Raw genomic sequence first — 17,878 nt, 5'->3', positions numbered from 1 at the left:
GTGACAAGTAACATCTGCATTCCTACGGGATTTGCTACGTGACTTCCCATGAGACTTGGACCGAGATTTCTGAGAATCCCATCCATGGCCACTGCCACTGCCATGCTTTCCATATCCATCAAACCTGCCTCTAACTATCATAGCATGAGACACACGAGAGGCATCCAAATTCTTACGGTTAACCTCTTCCTGCAGAAGAGCACTCTCAACATCATATAATTTCAAGGTAGCAATAGAAGCACATAATTTAGTGTGGAATACATCCCATGACTCATTAAGAGTACCAAGCAAGAAAAGAGGAGTGACATCCTCTGCAAAAGTGATGTCCTGTGAAGTCAAGTTCTTGAGTATAGCATGGAACTGGCTCAAGTAAGCAGACATAGTCACATTCTCCTTCATGCGCAGATCCATAAGCTGCTTCAGCCAATACATTTGACTCGCTGGACTTTTCTTGACATAGAGATTTTTTATCTTATCCCACAACTGCCATGCACTATGTTCTTCCTCAAAGACATTATAGTGAACCTGTTCTGTGAGAGACAATACAATAGTGGACTTGCATAACTCATCAAGCTTAAGCCATTCCTCATCTGGCATAGTTGCAGGCGGATGCCCACTTAACCTCAAAGGTTTGATCTGCGATTTCTGCACCAACACCTGCCAAATCTGTCTCTTCCAATAAGAGTAGTTCATACCATCAAGCTTAGTGATGTTGAAAATAGCGTGATCAGTGGACGAACTCGCCATAATGCAGGTTGGAAGACTGTAGATAGTTCAAAACTGCTTGCTGTTTACTGTAGAAAATGACCAAAAAATCACCAAAATCAAGGGAAAATGGCAAGGAAAGTGGAACCAAAGCTGCTACCCACCAAGTACTAGTGAAAGTACATCATTTCAGAGTGTTTCAACATGAAAAATCCATGTGTCCATACATATATGCTTGCTGTAATAAATTTCAGATTTCAGTAAAAGAGAGCTAGCAGTGCCAAAATTGGATCCCAAGGCAATAAGATATTGCCAAGACCAAAGCTGGCATCATGCGGGCATAGCATAAGCATATGACGGTCGATAAGCATGAATCCAACACCCAAGTATGTCATACAAACATCTGCTAGTGAGTAGGCACACCTCCCAGTCAACGGGGCAAAGTGTTCCTGCCACTACCAAAACTTGACACAAGTAGGTGTCAGTTCACAAAGATACGGATCCAAAATTGAGACTTAGCTCATAAGCATACAATGAACCAAGACATATGATGTATCATCCCAAAGGGTAAGAAACCCCAAAGTCTCAAGTGTCTGTAACTGCTCAATAGCATGTAACGGATCAATGCATAAAAATACCGCGTACTCAATGTCTGATAAGCATTCAAGAATGCTCCCACTGGCACAAAAAGTCATATATACGAGCTTAAGAGCTCAAGACAAGGCAAGACACAGTGCCAATGACATAAGTCCAAGACAATACATCAATAGTACATCACCAACATGTACGTGGTAGAGCATCCATATGTAGCATCCATAAGCATGTAAGACATCAAATACATCCCAATCCAAACTCTGACAAGCCAAGTAACATCCAAGACTACTCTAGATAATCCAAAATGCATCCAAGCTAGAGCTTCAATGAGCACTCAAGCTTAACGTATGCATAGGGTAATCAACCGTGACATGAGCATCAAGCCGTAGGCAATGGGTATGCATAAACCCAAGGAGCATCACTGTCAAAGCATATACCACTGTCAAGCACGAACCATGTCAATGAGTGCATAATGTCAAAGCTCTTCCAAAAGCATCTGTATTCAATGACAAGCTCAAAGTCGTCCCTCGATGATCAATACATCATAGCATAACCCAAGACATATATCCGGAACCAATAGACATATATCAAAGCATGAAAGATAGCTTCAGTCCAAGTGTATTCAGCATGCATTTACTATTATAAACTATGTATTTCTAGTCCCAAAATGAGACCAAAATCATAGCATTACATGTAGCTTCAATCCCCCAATCAATCGGGATGCAATAGGCATCAAACCGGTAATGTAATCATGCCCAAACAAGCATAGGCATACAAATACATGCTGTCTCAGACCTGAAATCTATTGCAGAAGATTTTGTCATTACAATTTGAAAAATACAACATCGCCATCGCATCCGAAGCTTGCAAAAATCCCAACTTAGACTCTTATCTTGCCTGAATCAGGTTCCGAATGCCCGAGATATGACAAAAAGAGTGATTTTTGGGCCAAATTTTGAAATAGGTGCAAAAAAAACGCGAGCTAACTGGGGGGGTCTGCTGTCCCATGTGTCAACAATGGGGCCCAAAGGGGGCACAAATGAGGGCCAAAGAAGGCCTATACCAAGCCTCAACAAGCCTTGATAGGCTGAAAGCAAGATCCAGGTGAAGAAAGCTCCAAGAGGTGTGAGTTATGGCTGCCCACAACTTGTTTACAGCCTGTGAGACCTGAGAACTGAAGTAAACCCTGAAGAAAATGATCAAATACCTCTAATGTAATGCCCTGAAGGTGCCCAACAATGCCAGGAAGGTGCTCGGAAGCTGGGGAGTGACGGGAGCTCAAAGGAGTCGGATATGGCTGTTAGGAAGGAGACCCAATGTAAGTTGTCAATGGGATGCTGAGAATGCCACAAACCAAGCTCAAGAGTCAGAAAGCATAGCTCTGATACTAGTTGAAAGGGAGCGATGGATCGAAGGTTGGACTTGAGAGCTATGGCGAGAGAGCAAGAGCAAGAAAGGGAGAGACTAGAAATGGGAACTCCAACAGTCACAATGTGTGACCGGGCCTTCCTTTATTCAAACTGTCACTAAAAGAATAAAGAATAAAGTGATGGTGATGGGCATCCGCCACCTGCAGTGTGCAGTGGTGGTGACTGTCACTGTAGTAATACACGGACGGCTAGGCAGAGGTGCCTTTACCCCCAACACTTGGTGTTGCCATAATCAATTCAGTGTTGCAATCGAAGGCCTACAAAGGCTTGGCAGACATGGCGGGGCAAATGATAATGGGCCAATGTAAATTGTCGGTACCTATGTTAGCAAGAGGATAGTTTTAACCTGACCTTTTTATAACAATGACATGCAATCCAAAGCGGTTGGAGATAGCTACTGGGTTATTGGCTAGGCAAAGTGCTTATGACCATTTGGATTTAACTGCTTATGTGTTTCATAAAAAGCATGCTGATTTAATGTACATGTTGTTGCGGAAGGATCTCTTTGGAAAGGTTGCAGGCTATGTTACTGTGATTTAATTCCAAAAGAGGAGGCTACCACATTCTCATACTTTTCTAATTTTAGAGCTATCTTTCAAACCTTTTGAAGCATGTCACTATGATAGATTGGTTTGTGCTGTGAGTTGCCCGATAGAGTTAAGTTTCTAGTCTTATTTGAGACAATTTCAAAGTGCAACATTCATGGCCCTTGCAGAGGATTGAACCCCAAGATTCCATGTATGGATAAGGGTAGATGTACTAAAGACTACCCGCGAAAATTAGTGGACGTGACAACGGTTGATAGCTCTGGCTATCCCATTTATCGAAGATGAGATGATGGAAACTCTGTGATTATAAATGGTAATGTTATTGATAATCATTGGATTGTTCCATATAATCATTTCTTAAGTAAGAAATACAATGCACAAATAAGTATGGAGGTGTGCTTGATAGTTGCAACTATTAAGTATTTGTATAAGTATGTGTACAAAGGCCATGACCATGCAACCGTCAATTTTTCTGTCGGGGTTGATTCAGCACGGAATGGTAGTGATGTTCACGAGGTGGACGAGATACAAAGTTATTTGGATGCATGATATGTTTCTGCCTCAGAGGCATGTTGGCAGATCTATGATTATGCATTACACGATGAAAAGCGTGATATATAGCGTTTGCAGGTTCACTTACCTGGTAAGAACTATGTGGTGTTTCGAGATACAAATAGTATATAAGATGTTATGTGGAGTGAAGACCTCCAAAAAACTACTCTTACTGAATGGTTTGTGTGCAACTGCATTCATCTAGAGGCTAGGACATAAGATGTGGAATGCATGACATAAGATGTGGATTAGAATGAAACGTGGGAATACATGTGGTTAGATGTATTTTGTGGCACCTACCTGTGGTGAGATCTACTATTTGCGGATGCTTTTAATAGAGTGTCAAGGATGTATTTCTTTTGAAGATTTGCGTACTGTTGATAATGTGATCTAAGATACTTTTAGGGATGCTTACATTGCAAGGGGCATGTTGGAGAGTGATGATGAATCTGTTGTGTGTCTAGAAGAAGTTGCCTCTGTACAAATTGGTGCTCAACTTCGTACTTTGTTTGTTACAATTTTGGTTTTTTGTGAGCCAGCTCGGCCTGGCCATCTATGGAAAAGATTTTTGGTGCCAATGGTAGAGGATATCATGTATAGATGGCAGCTACAGCACGTGCATGCCTCTCGGCGTTTTGCAGCATGAGGCATCTAACATGGCTTTGTTACATTTGCAAGACCTTTTGCATCATCTAGGTGAAGACTCTCTGATTTTGATGGGTTGCCTGAACCTCATCAAGCAAACTCACAACTGCATACTAACCCTCTTTTGCAAGATGAATATGCATACAACATATCAGAACAATGTAGGGTTTCTGAATCCATGGAGGGAATGTTGAATGAGGGACAAAGAATTGCATTTAGTGCAGCTATGGATGTTGTTGACATAGATACTAGGGATGTATTCTTTTTGGATAGTCTTGGTGGGTCTGGGAAGACTTTCCTATATAAATGTTTACTTGCGAAGGTATGCAGTGGCGGCCATATAGTGCTGGCAATAGTATCATGTGGCAATGCTGCCTTGCTTTTACCACGTGGTCATACAACTCACTCATGGTTTAAAATCCGAGTAGAATTAAATAAATCATCCACTTGCAATATTCATGTTTTCAAAGTGACCTTGCTCAGTTATTGAGACAATTGAGCCTTTGTGGGATGAGGCTCCTATGACCCATCAATATGCCTTTGAAGCGGTTGATAGGACTCTAAGAGATGTTATGAGTTGTGATAAGTCATTTGGTGAAAAAGTTATTTTATTTGGAGGGGATTTTAGGTAGGTCTTGCCAGTTGTGGTAAAGGGAACACGTGAGGATATTGTTAATGCTGCATTGTGTTACTTTGATTTGTGGCGTTATATAAGGGTGCTAAGGTTATCTGGAAATATGCGAGTATCAATAACTGGTAGTGTGGTGGACAATGGGTTCATCTGTTGGATTCAAGGAATAGGGGATGGAGTGGGTAGTACCGAAAGTTGTGTGTTCCACCTAGCATGGTATTAAAAGGGCAGTCTATCGAAACCTTGATTGATAGTGTCTATAGTGACATGTCCAATGTGGGTGACTACACATCATATTTTAGTGAGCGGGGTATACTTGCCTCGTGGAATATAAAGGTGGCTACTTTGAATGATCATGCATTGCAACTGATGCCAAGGGAGGTCAATTAGTATTATAGTGCAGATTCGATTGTAGAGACTAATGACTCATTTTTGTACTCTGTTGAGTATTTAAATGCATTGGACCTTGGAGGCGGATTTCCTCCTCATTTATTGTTGCTGAAGATACATGCACCTATTATTCTTCTTAGAAACCTAAACCTAGGAAGGGGTATGTGTAATGATACACGATTGATATGTAGAGCTTTCAATAGGAATGTGATAGATGCTCAGATAATAAAAGGGGTAAATGTGGGTGAATGAGTTTTTATTCCCCGGATTACTTTTATTTCGAATGCTACACAATTGACATTTACTATGAAATAGAGACAATTTTCCATCCAGTTGGCATTTGCTATGACAATTAACAAGTCACAGGGGCAGACTTTGTGTCCATTGTTGGGCTTTATCTAAAGGCACCAGTATTTACACATGGTCAACTGTATGTTGCATTTTCAAAGGTAAAATCTTCGCATGGTGTGAAAGTCCTATTGGGTGAAAAGGATGGGGATATAACCATAAACATTGTATATAAGGATGTTCTTCAAAAGGTGCAGTAATATGTATTGCTTTCTTTGTGGAGATGTAGTTATTGACGACCATGTAGGGACACTGGTTTTGCATATATGTGAATTGCTCTTTGTGCCATGTTTGGTTGTCATATACTCTCTTGGAAGTAAATTATTTTTTATATTTTGCTATTTATTTAACTTTTACAAATGCCTACCCTAGAGTGTTACTATTACCTAGCTTCTGACTATCAAAAGGAGCTACAAATGCACGTTGTGCACAAGAGCTCCTGATGATATCATAAGGACACTTGCAAGGGTCATCGAGCATTTATATGATGATGTTAATACTGACATCAAGCTCCCAGTTTTTATTGAAGTTATACACTGTGGATACACACAATGTTTTCGGGTACATATGTACGAGGTTGACCATAAGAAGAGATTTCAACACTCTCATACTGATAAGATACTGAGGCATTGGTTCAAGTATGGGTTCAAGGATTTGGGTTGTTTTGTGTCATTGTATCAATGTTTGTCAGTACCTACGGAATGGCTCACAAATGTTCGACTAGATATTATTATTGTTGGGATGAAATGATCTTTGTTAATTGTTCCACGTACTTATATTGTGATTTTTGTTCCAATGCAGGTGATAAAGAGAGAGGTAGGACTATTGCATCACCCATGTGATTACCAATGGAAACTGTGGGATCATTCCTTGCTTCGCCTTCACATGTTTTACTCAAGAAGAAAGATTTTATTACTAATTCCTCAAAGAAGAGGGAGCTTTCTTTCTATTAGGTATCTTAGAGACATTTTCTTTTTTTTGTTGGCATCGGCCGTTTGCCTATGGTACTTGGAAACACTCGAGTACCTTATACTTGGCCTTTGTGGCTTCATTTTGACTAGGTCTCTTATAGAAATTATTTTTATGGTGCTTGGTCTTTGTTTCGATTATGACCCGTTTTAGTGTAACGTTGTTGTTCCACGTACTTATATTGTGATTTTTGTTCCAATGCAGGTGGTAAAGAGAGAGGTAGGACTATTGCATCGCCTATGCGATTACCAATGGAAACTATGGGATCATTCCTTGTTTCGCCTTCACATGTTTTGCTCAAGGAGGAAGATTTTGTTAATGATTACTCATAGAAGAGGAAGCTTTCTTTCTATTAGGCATCTTGGAGACATTGTCTTTTTTGGTTGGCATCGGCCATTTTCCTATGGTGCTTGGAAACACTCGCATGCCTTATACTTGGCCTTTGTGGCTTCATTTTAACTAGGTCATTGTCTCGATTATGACCCGTTTTAGTATAACTTTGTTGTTTCTAAGTATCGCGCAAAGCAAGTATGCGATTCCTTATATTGATCTCGAGAGGAAAGTTTGTAAGTATGGTGCATGTAAGAGATTGTTTCTATGTTTGGCATTCTGTGTTACAAATTTATAAACTACTTTTAGTTTTAAGTCTGGTGCGTGTGTGAGAGAGAGATAGAGAGAGGGTGCTCAGAGAGAGAGAGAGAGAGAAAACATATTGGAAATGGAGAGGAAAAATAGGAGGGAGAAAGAGGAGAAATGGATTATTGAGCGAAGTTGTCGCACGATAGCACATCAACTTCGCATGCTGCTTTGTGTGCTTGGAAACACTCGCGTACCTTATACTTGGCCTTTGTGGCTTCATTTCGACTAGGTCTTTGTCTTGATTATGACCCGTTTCAGTATAACGTTGTTGTTTCTAAGTATCCCGCAAAGCAAGCATGTGATTCCTTACATTGATGTCGAGATGAAAGTTTGTAAGTATAGTGCATGGAAGAGATTGTTTCTATGTCGGACATTCTGTGTTACAAATTTTATAAACTACTTTTAGTTTTAAGTTTGGTGTGTGTGTGTGTGAGAGAGAGAGAGGATGTTGTGAGAGAGAGAGAGCATCTTGAAAATGGAGAGGGAAAATAGGAGGGAGAAAGAGGAGAAATAGATCATTGAGCGAAGTTGCCGTGCACGGAATAGTATCATTTAGTAGTGTAAGCACAACGAAATATTTACCGTTCTTGTAAAACAGACGTGGATTTCTCATAGTCGTTCCGTTCAAACGTCTTCTCTGAAAGATCTGGACCGCGTCTTAAGGAACTTTTATTACAGTTGCAATTTGTATAACTCTGATTCACCCCCAAGCTCCTTGCCGTACGACACCCATGTTTCGCAGGTACAACTTCCCTCTCATCCATCAAATTTTCGATGTTACTTCAGTTCGTGGGCTTGCTATGAAATCTAAATACAGATAATCGGACCCTTTCTGGAGCATACCCCGTGACTGTAGATTCCTTGAGGTCGTTGTATGAATTCTTAAGAGCTGGCACTATTGTCAATTCTTTGATATCATTATAGCTTAGCTAGCAAAGCACGCTCGTGGATTCTCTTATTCGACCGCTTGATCTTGATGTTTTTCGAGATGCATATACTGTTGGTACTGAGTTACGACTATGGCGATACAGTCCTGTAAGTAAGATCACGCATCCCTGTTAAGGATGGTGGATTACAAGTGGGAGCTTTTTGAGTACACATCCATCTAAAAAGGGGCGTATCGGTTGGGTGCATGGAAGTATTTGAGCACGCGTTCATACGAAGGTTGTGGGTGGTGTAGATCAAAGTGACGGTAGTCTAGTATGGGGGAACTGTCTACGATTGCAGTCATGGAAGTGTGTCCTTATAGCGATTCCTTGTAACTTCCTTATTTCTACTACATTAGGGTTCCTTATGATCATTGGCCAAACGAGCCTAACCGTGAGTGAATTCTTGTGACGGTAACATGACCATCATGAGCATCTCCATCCAACTATAACTTTCATTAGACACAAGCCTACCATAATTGGACCCTCATTGTCTAAGTTATACTTATCCACCATAGAGTTTCCTTGGATGGATGCCTATAGGCTTCTCTCCCATGAGAGGCATAATAAACCCATCCATACCTAAGTAACCATGGCCCATTGTTTATATAAGTGTCCAATCAATAGCCATGTGGGGTTGTCATGGTCACATAGCTTCCATATAACAATCCACATCATCAATATCCACCATAATGCACTTCCAGCCCTAAGACATTTTTATACTCCAAAAATCAACATGGAAAAATGTGGCTAATGTGGAAGAGACCAGCCCTAAAATAGTTCCTCAAGGTTTTCATGACCGTGGATATTGTTGCCGTCTTGTAGTTTGATTCAATGGAAGCAAAGTGATGAAGCTGCCATATACACAGAGAATTGAACAAAACAACAAGAACACACGAACTCAGAGCATGAGGGTGTGTACAACCATGCAAGCTGTGGGCAACCAGCAGAGTGCTCCCAAACTCCATCTCTCCAGCGCAGGATGCAGTGTGCATGTATCAGATGATAATGTCATGGAGGAGAGGTGGCCTATAAATAGGTAGAAATGGAGGAAAATAATGATCAGGTCTGCTAGCTGTAAATGGGACCATAAATGCACGTTGGTCAGACTGAAAATAAGCTGCCTAGTACAAAATAAAGTGCCCAAATGCTAGGCCACTGAACTGATTGTACAATCCATGAAATGTACTATGCTAATATCCTCTCCCATATCATGGCTGATAAGCATTATAAAATATACAATGATGAAAGACCCACCATAGTACATACAACAATGACAATCGGATAGGATACCTAAGCAATGGGTGATCAAGCCAACCCCAAGGCACCTCGGGTTCGGATTGCTACCCTATCATTGCTATTGTGCAGATCATGCTGTCTAGAGGATCTAGAAGGCTGTGTTTCCTACACTAGAGATGTTGTTGCCTGCTTCCATTACTCCTTGAGGCTGATGTGTCAGCAAGAAATGCCCAAATCTGGCCAACTTGGTCAAACTGGGGGCGAAAATGCTGGCTAACATGGATTTGGAGATTAAAATAATGAAAACACAAAAAAAAAAAGTTGATTGCCATCATAATGCTGGTCATCTCATCTAGGATAGTGTGAATGCAGTCTAGATCCACTGAAAGAGAAATGCATTGAGCTGGAAACTAACTAGCCAACGTGAACACACCTGAAAAACCCGACTAGAAAAGAAATGCATGCTCTAAATAGAGCTGCCTTCTCTGTCAAAATATTGTTAGTAGTCATGTGTGTCTTGTACGGTCATCTCTTGCTTGTGAGCCATAGTTTGAGTCAGACGAGGACATTAGGAGCTCTGACATTGTCTTTGTTTATCATTTTATGTGCTTTAGGCACTTTAGATGGAGGGCACATTATTGCATTTCTTTTGGGGCAGTTTAGGCTGTCCTGGGCAGGGGCTTAGCCACTTTATTATTGGTTGTTGCCCCAGTTTGCCTATTTATAGGTGGCTTTCCCTCCCCCCCCCCCTCCCCCCCTTTGTGATTAGTCAGTCCTTCTCATTCTCTCATCCCCGTGCTACCATCTAGCATCTGCACTGATGCGTAGAGTTGTTTGTTGGGGTGTTGATTGTTGCAACCTTGTATCCTTTAGCTAGTGGTGCTAGATTGTTCCTTCTCTCACCCATGTTCTCATTCAATCTCCTCTCCGTGTTCACTTTCCTTTCCATTGCACACTCTCACATGGTATCAGAGCCATGTGTGAGAGCTAGACTCTATGAAGAGGAGCAGCCTGTCCATTGTTCCAACCATCAGGAGTCATCTAGAGGTGGAGTTTTTCCTCGCATTTGCCATCCTAGAACTGCTGCAAACTTGCGTTTGATCAAAGGGAGCTTTCATCCTTGTTGGGCGGTGCCATTTCCTACCTAGTGGCTGCTCTTTGTGCAAGAACAGGCCCTTTATTCCTTGGGTTTTACAGGAGGCAACCTTCTTGAGGTGTGTACCCACGTTGTAGCTACTCTTTCAAGACAAGCCACATAGAAGAAATGGAAGAAGAAGAAGAAGTCAAAGTCATTTTCAGACTTTGATTCTAAGTTTGTTGGGGAAGTGTAGAGGATATCCCACGTGTTCTCATTGTGGGAGGACCTTGCACCTTGAGCAAAAGTGCTGGAGGAAATACCCTTACTTTTGTTAGGGAGCAAAGGGTAGATCTTTATCGGAGTGTCCGTCTATCCCTACTTCGCTACCGGCTATTACCATTGAGTCTGTGTTTCTACACATTCATCAAGTGGAGAAGCCTTCTTTGTCTGTCTCGTCTTTTGAGCAGCCTTGGCTCATTCACAGTGGTGCATCGAGTTATATGACTGCTCAAATGATTTGTTGCAAGATCTCTATTTTATGCTCCATTTCCCTTGCCTTGTGCAAGGCCCTTCGAGGCAATTTTCCATAGCTGCACCCATTTCTAGTTGTGCAACATTTATCCCCATAGGTTCTATCCCATCCCCCACCATCTCCTTTGGTCTTCTTTGGGTCTTTTCTTTATGTGGTGACTTCTCTTCTTTGTCATCGAGCCACCATCCATTGCCGCTTGGCCCTTGGTCCGTGTTGTTTCTATGGAGGTTATGGCGTCTTTGATAGTTCCTTGCTATCATCTCATAGATGGGTTAAAGGGTTCGCTCGCTTGTCCCTGACTTGAGTTTTCAAGGGTGATCCATTAGAGGCCTCTTTGTTTCCATTGGCTTTTGATGGCCTTTTGTTTGATCAGATTTTTATCTAGAGAGGGTTTCTTGCTCTTGGTTGGCATTCTTCATCATTGAACTTCATCAGTATTGGCACTCTTTCTACCACCCTTGGATCTGCATCTCCTTTGACCTTGGGAGGTAAACTTGCCACTAAGTGCAACGGAGGAAGGAACACAAACACAAAGAGAAGTGAAGAGAGAGATAGCAAGAAGAAGAAGGAAGAAATCTGCACTGACTGAAAATGAATCCTGAATACAAAGGTAGGATTGATCAGTTTCTACAAGTAGCTTGAGGTGTCAATGAGGGCACCGGGAAATGATGATGGTAGTAGCAGCATTGGAGACGGAGGAGTACGCCAAAGACAGAGGAGCGAATCAGCAACCCGCAGAAGATGATTTGTCCTAGCCACCAACTTTGTATAGATAGCAAAAAATATGCTAAACTAGCTAACCTGATACTGGTGACCAGCTGCCACTTGGTCAACTTCATATAAATGTTGAAAATTGCAGCTAATGTGGTAGAAAAATCCCAAGGGGCAGGACACCCCAGAGGGTGGCATAGGCTGGGAAATGCAGAATATGCTTAAGAAACTTGAGAAATGCATACTAAAATGCCAGAGCTTCCATGTCTCTGTGAGACTTTGACAAGAGCTCACAATTGGGAGATGACAGATTGACAATACTAAAATAGGTAGGCTAAAACCCCCTCTTAGATTCTGGGAGTGCTTGAAGACCCAACAATCTCATATCATGCATAGAAGCCTTGGGCAAAGGCTTTGTGAAGAGATCTGCTGCATTGTCCTCCATGGGATAGGAAACCACTGATAACTTGGAATCCACGATCCGCTCTCGAACATAATGATACTGAACCTCAATGTGCTTCATGTGGGAATGAAACACAAATTTCTTAGTGAGAGCAAGGGTACTGTGGTTGGCCATGTGTAGCTGAGTGGGTCTTGTTTGGGAAAAACCAATCTCTGCCAATATTCGATGGAGCCACATTGCCTCCATAGTAGGCGAACAAAGATCGTAGTACTCTGCCTTTGTATAAGAAAGTGCCATAGTAGGCTGCTTCTTACTACTCCATGAGATAGCTCCCAAACCAAGGGAGAATGCAAAACTTATAGTGGATTGTGTCGAATCCACATCACTAGCCCATGCGAAGAAATAGCCTAATGCAGAAACATAAATGAAAGCGTACGACAAAGCATAAACTCAAAAAGGACACGGTTAGGGTTAGGGTAACTCAGAGACAATGAACATAGTGGAACCTCAATGAATGATTGAATACTGAATATACAATACTCATGCAGCAAACAAACTGTACAGGAATGAAAACTATACCCCGAAGTCCATGTCTTGAGGACCGAGATAGAGGTGCTAAGTAGGAGAGTGTGCCATACTCTTTAACATATCTTGAAACACAACAAAGGCAGCCTTAGAGAAACACGTGCAAACATAGCCTAGGGGGTTGGGTTTGATGCAGACAGGCAGTAGAGGAGAGAGAAAAACTACAAATGCAAGCTGTGGAGGAGAGAATACTTGGTGATAGTTGTAGAAGGCAAACGTAAGCAGGAGGAGCCTTCTTAGAGGCAAGTGGCAACTGAAGAGCACAAATGTAGGTGTTTGGAAGCCTAACAGTGATGGGCAATAGCACCAAAAGGAAAACATTAGTCAGGATGAGCTACTTGGTAGCTGGGGAAGGTCGCTAGGGTATCAGACAAAGGGTGCATGGTGGCTGCCTAGTGGCCTACCAAGACTACAAAAATGATGGTTTATCTTACCAAGGGAGTCCAAGTGGTTACCCTAGAGAGGCCATGGTATGTCAAAGGGTGCAAGTCGATTGTTGAGTGGTCTATCAAGTCTTGCAAAGGCGGATGGAACTGCGATGAACTTTTTTTTTTGGTGGTTTGAATAATGACTGTTTCAAAAAGGGAGTTGGTGGTTGATTAAGTAACAGATGGGAGTAGCCAATCCCAAAGGCTTTAACAAAAACATTCAAGTTGGTAACTAAGTAAAATCTTAACTATATAGATAAGAATATTCATCTATAATTAGCAGACATAGGTATAATCATAACTTTTTGAAATGAGTAGCATAATTCTTTTCACGAGTCTTCAGTTTTCTTGAAGAATAGGCTACTAGATACCCTTTTTGCATGAGTACACAATCTAATGCAAAAGAGCTTGCATCGGTCACAACTTTAAACTCTTGGTTTAGATTAGGTAGTTCCAAGATAGGAGGTGGCACTAAGCTTTTCTTAAGTTTCTCAAAACTAGATTGCTGAATGGGAGTCCATAAAATAGCAACTTGTTTCCTGAGTAAATCGGTAAGCGGTGTAGCAATCAAGGCATAGTCCTTAATAAAGACTCTGTACCTAAACAGGCTATCCCTACCACTACTGGATGTTGATGACGAAGGAGTAGGCTACTAGAGTATGTAGCAAATATGGGGGGTATGTGGACTCTGTAGAGGCCAAAAAGATGTGTGTAAAACAAGGTAGTAAGGCTAATAAGCAAGGGAGATTGCCATGTGCAATGCTGCGAATATGGTGGATCGAGAGTTGACCACTTAAAAAGACTGAAAACGGATAAATGAGCACAGATATATGTTTACAGAACAAAATGCCAATGCACTGGAGATATACAAGAGGCAATGCAGGTGTGCTTATGCTAATGCAAAATGCTATGCAAGGTGCCACTTGGATAGTGTCCTCGTCGCAGGGGAATTGTTTAGTTGTCCAAGAGCCCTTTTACAATCATGTCATCTTGATAGTACAGATGAAGATATGATGTTCATAATATTTAATAAATACAATGTCTAAATAAAAATCTATAAGCACCATCACTATTACTATTAAGAGAAGAAAGCCACCCACTCTCAACTGGAAGGGAAAGCTAGAGGAAAGTACCCTCTCCTTGTCAATTTGAAGAAGTGAAGGAGGGTGTATCCAATCCAATCCTAGGTAAAATATATTGTAATACTGGCCGATTGATTGCCTTGGTCAATATGTTTGCATAGTTGTCGGAGGAAGGCATAAACTCTAGGTGTATGGTGCCTAGCTCAACTTGCTTTGTGGTGAAGTGGATCCCCACATGCCCCGTTCATGATGTGATGATTGGATTGCCCGTAAGGGCAATGGCACTTTGGTTATTACAGTAGACAATGGTGGGAGAGTTGCATGGAAAGTGTAGTTCTGCCACAAGGCTTCTCAAGTAGATGGCCTCTGTGGTACCATTAAAAAGAGCCCGATACTCAATCTCCACTGTGGAAGTCACCACCACTCTTGCTTACAGTTAGCCTAAGAGATGGGTGCTATGCCCAAGGTAAAGAGGCATCCTTAGAAAGATGGATAAGGGAATTAAGAGCTGTGGCTATAGGCCGTGTTTGATCTGTGCAATGTTGGTCCATAGAGGGTATTTCCATTGTAACACAAAAATACTACCTCCAAATTGAACTATCTTCATTCCCCAAAAATAAGACAATAGACCAAGGTCTGTCATCTCAAAAGTAGAACAAAGCTGGGCCTTTATTTCTGCTATGGCAGTAGAAGTAGAGTTGGTGATAAGTAAATCATCTACGTACAACAAGATATAGTTGGCCCCCTTTGATTGCGAAGGGCTTTTAGATCAAAGGTCTAGGCTTATTTAGAGAGATCCTAGCTGTGATACCATGTAAAGAAATATGTTGATGCAAAATATATAAATACAATTGTACGACAAAGCACAAATTAAACAGAATATAGATAGAATTAGGGTAACTTAGAGACAATGAATACAATGAAGAGTCTAAAATGAATGAATGTGTATAGTATAATGTTGATGCAACAAACGCACTATGAAGTGAATGAATATTGTACCTTGAACTCTCGTGACTTGAGGATCAAGGTAGAGGTAATGAGCTGGAGATGTTGTACTTTGATGGATCTTGAAACGCAACTGGACAACCTCCGAAGACATCTGGGAGCGGCAAACATAGTAGTAGATGCCGGATCTTTGAGAGAGATGGAGCATTGAGGAGAAAGAAAACTATAGAACGCAGCCTAGTAGATGATGTAGGGCTGCCTGGTGGAAACAGAAAGGTGAAAATGCAGCCTTCTGGAGGGTGTGCAGTGGCAAGTGGCAGCAAACAACACCAAACATAGATGTAGCAGTCCATACAGGTGTAGCAACAGGATAGACAGCCTAGGCTGCTAGGCTGAAAAGTAGCCTTTAAAAAGATGGTGGCAGTATGAGGCATAGTGAAACCGGCCTTTGGAAGTCCAAAGGGCAGTAGCAAACACTCAATTCAGCTTGAAAGTAAATTCAGCAAGAAAACTCCACACACAATGGGAGCTAGAGTGCTCTTGCACCACACATTGACACTTGTTGGCCCCAAAGCTTGGCATCCCTTTCAGTATTTTTTTAGGTTATTGAAACATACTCGAAATTGGTTACAAAATGGCAATATTTCTGTGATTTCTCACGACATAATTGATCCAGGTGCACAATGGCTCTGATATCTTAACACCTGGCCTCCAATGAGCTATAGAGTGTCAAAACTGCGAATGAACACTTGAGCTTGCCAAACCCTAAAAATGGCAGCAAGCATTTGAATCCAATTTCATGGAGCATTTGCTGAGACAACTCTCTTGTATAGTTCCCATGCAGTTCCACGCCATTTCTCTCACAAACGCAGGGGGTTTCTAGTGATGAAATTGTGAGAATGTCGCTTTGTAACAAAATTGCCCAGAAAGTGCACTGGGCTTGAGATCTCGAAGAAGAAAAGAGGATCTTAGTCCATTGTGTTGTTATAACTTGTTTTTTTAATATTTAGCTAAAAAATAGCAGTATACCTTGCTATATATGGAGTTATGAGGTTGCCCAATGGAATCCCCATGCCAAGAGGGGAAAAATTGGTTGCTTTTCACACTCCATCTATGCTGTAAGCTCATTCCATGGTTGAAATCTGCAAATTTTGTATTAAGAAAGAGAAGAGTGGCTCTCTCCAAACTGGAGTTTTTTTTAATGTGAGAGAAGAATTCCCAAATAACCAAGATAAGCTTTCTAAATGAGTAACTTGTTGCTCCCTAATCATATCCATGTTTTTTATTAGGGCTTAATAAGTGAGTTGCTCACCGAGTGAAACTTTAGCTCAAGGTCTGCTTAATAACTTAAGTGCCTTAAGTGAGTTGCTTACTAGGTGAAACTTTCATTGTAACTCAATTTTAAGGTGTAAACTTTGAATTTAATGAAAGTTTCACATTGCACCTTGTTTCTTTAGTTATGGCCATGTACCACATGGTCCACACAGTTGTCCACCACATGTCAAATCTTTCACTACCGGTGTAATGGTTACCATGCCAAGAGCTAGGGATACCAAAATTAAAGTTCATTTTAATTAAAAATCTTTGTGAGGTATAAGTAAATCATTAAGTTCATCTCTTATTTTGGTAACATACCCTCCTCTTGAAGCATTGCAAGACTCCGATTGCACAGAGTTAAGATCCAAGGCTGCATACTACATGACCAATATATGTTTTTCAATAACCATGCATACTACCATTAGTGCATGTATTATCAACGTACAATTGTTTATACATGTTTCTAAGTAACCAAGTAGACTGCTATTACTCCATGTACTGCCAGCGTACAATTATCCATACATATTTCAATGTAGCTAAGCATGTTGCTGTTGCACTATGTTTTAGCAATATATATTAAAAAAAAAAGATAGTAGTTACTGCACTAGTATACAACCAATCACAATTGTACAAATCTACAGCTATGAAAATGGTACTCACTACACTAGTAAATAACAAAACATAACTGTAGAAACACAAGTGTTTGGTAGGTTGATCATACAAGTACTTGTATGGAATTTGAAAGATCTCCAAACAGCCTCTAGATACGTGAGCATATCTGTACTAAGATAGTAGAAGTATTGTCCCCCTCTTGAGCATCATGCAATGCCGTGTTAAGAAAAATGGATCTTTGAGCAAGGTTTAGCTATGGAGGGTGAAAGTCAGTGACGAGACATGAGGACTAAGACTTGACACACTGACTATTACTCAAGTGAATTAGGTTCCAAGATAGATTAGCTTGGACTCATAAACACAATCTTGAGTAGGCAGAGACATAGGCTAAAAGTACAAAGTACAATAGCATTACATTCAAATGATAGTCAAGTACATTGCTTTATTGTTCCACAATGGTAGCACTTTCCCACACTGTGCCTATGGGTTACAGGCAGCTTCTCCTAGGCTGTTGCATGTCCCTTGCCCTATTGCTCCATACAAGGAGGCTATCATAGGAGTGTGATTGC

The 17,878-nt window shown here is 41.1% G+C and overlaps 1 protein-coding gene across 1 annotated transcript in view; it reads left to right on the top strand.

The window, feature by feature from the left end:
* Positions 1-8,031: 8,031 nt before the first annotated feature.
* The window catches only part of LOC148018708 (cytochrome oxidase complex assembly protein), a 28,831-nt gene continuing 18,984 nt past the window's right edge, over positions 8,032-17,878 (top strand). The window contains exon 1 of the mRNA XM_087660641.1: positions 8,032-8,193. Coding sequence (XP_087516767.1) covers positions 8,183-8,193 — 11 coding nt within the window. The 5' untranslated portion in view covers positions 8,032-8,182. The remainder of the gene's footprint in view (positions 8,194-17,878) is intronic.

Source organism: Lygodium microphyllum, chromosome 20 (genome assembly GCF_053477565.2).
Source record: "Lygodium microphyllum isolate KBCC chromosome 20, Lygodium_microphyllum_v1.1.10, whole genome shotgun sequence".
Classification (NCBI taxonomy): domain Eukaryota; kingdom Viridiplantae; phylum Streptophyta; class Polypodiopsida; order Schizaeales; family Lygodiaceae; genus Lygodium; species Lygodium microphyllum.
The sequence above is the reverse complement of the archived record's forward strand: the minus strand, read 5'-3'. Positions and strand labels throughout refer to the sequence as shown.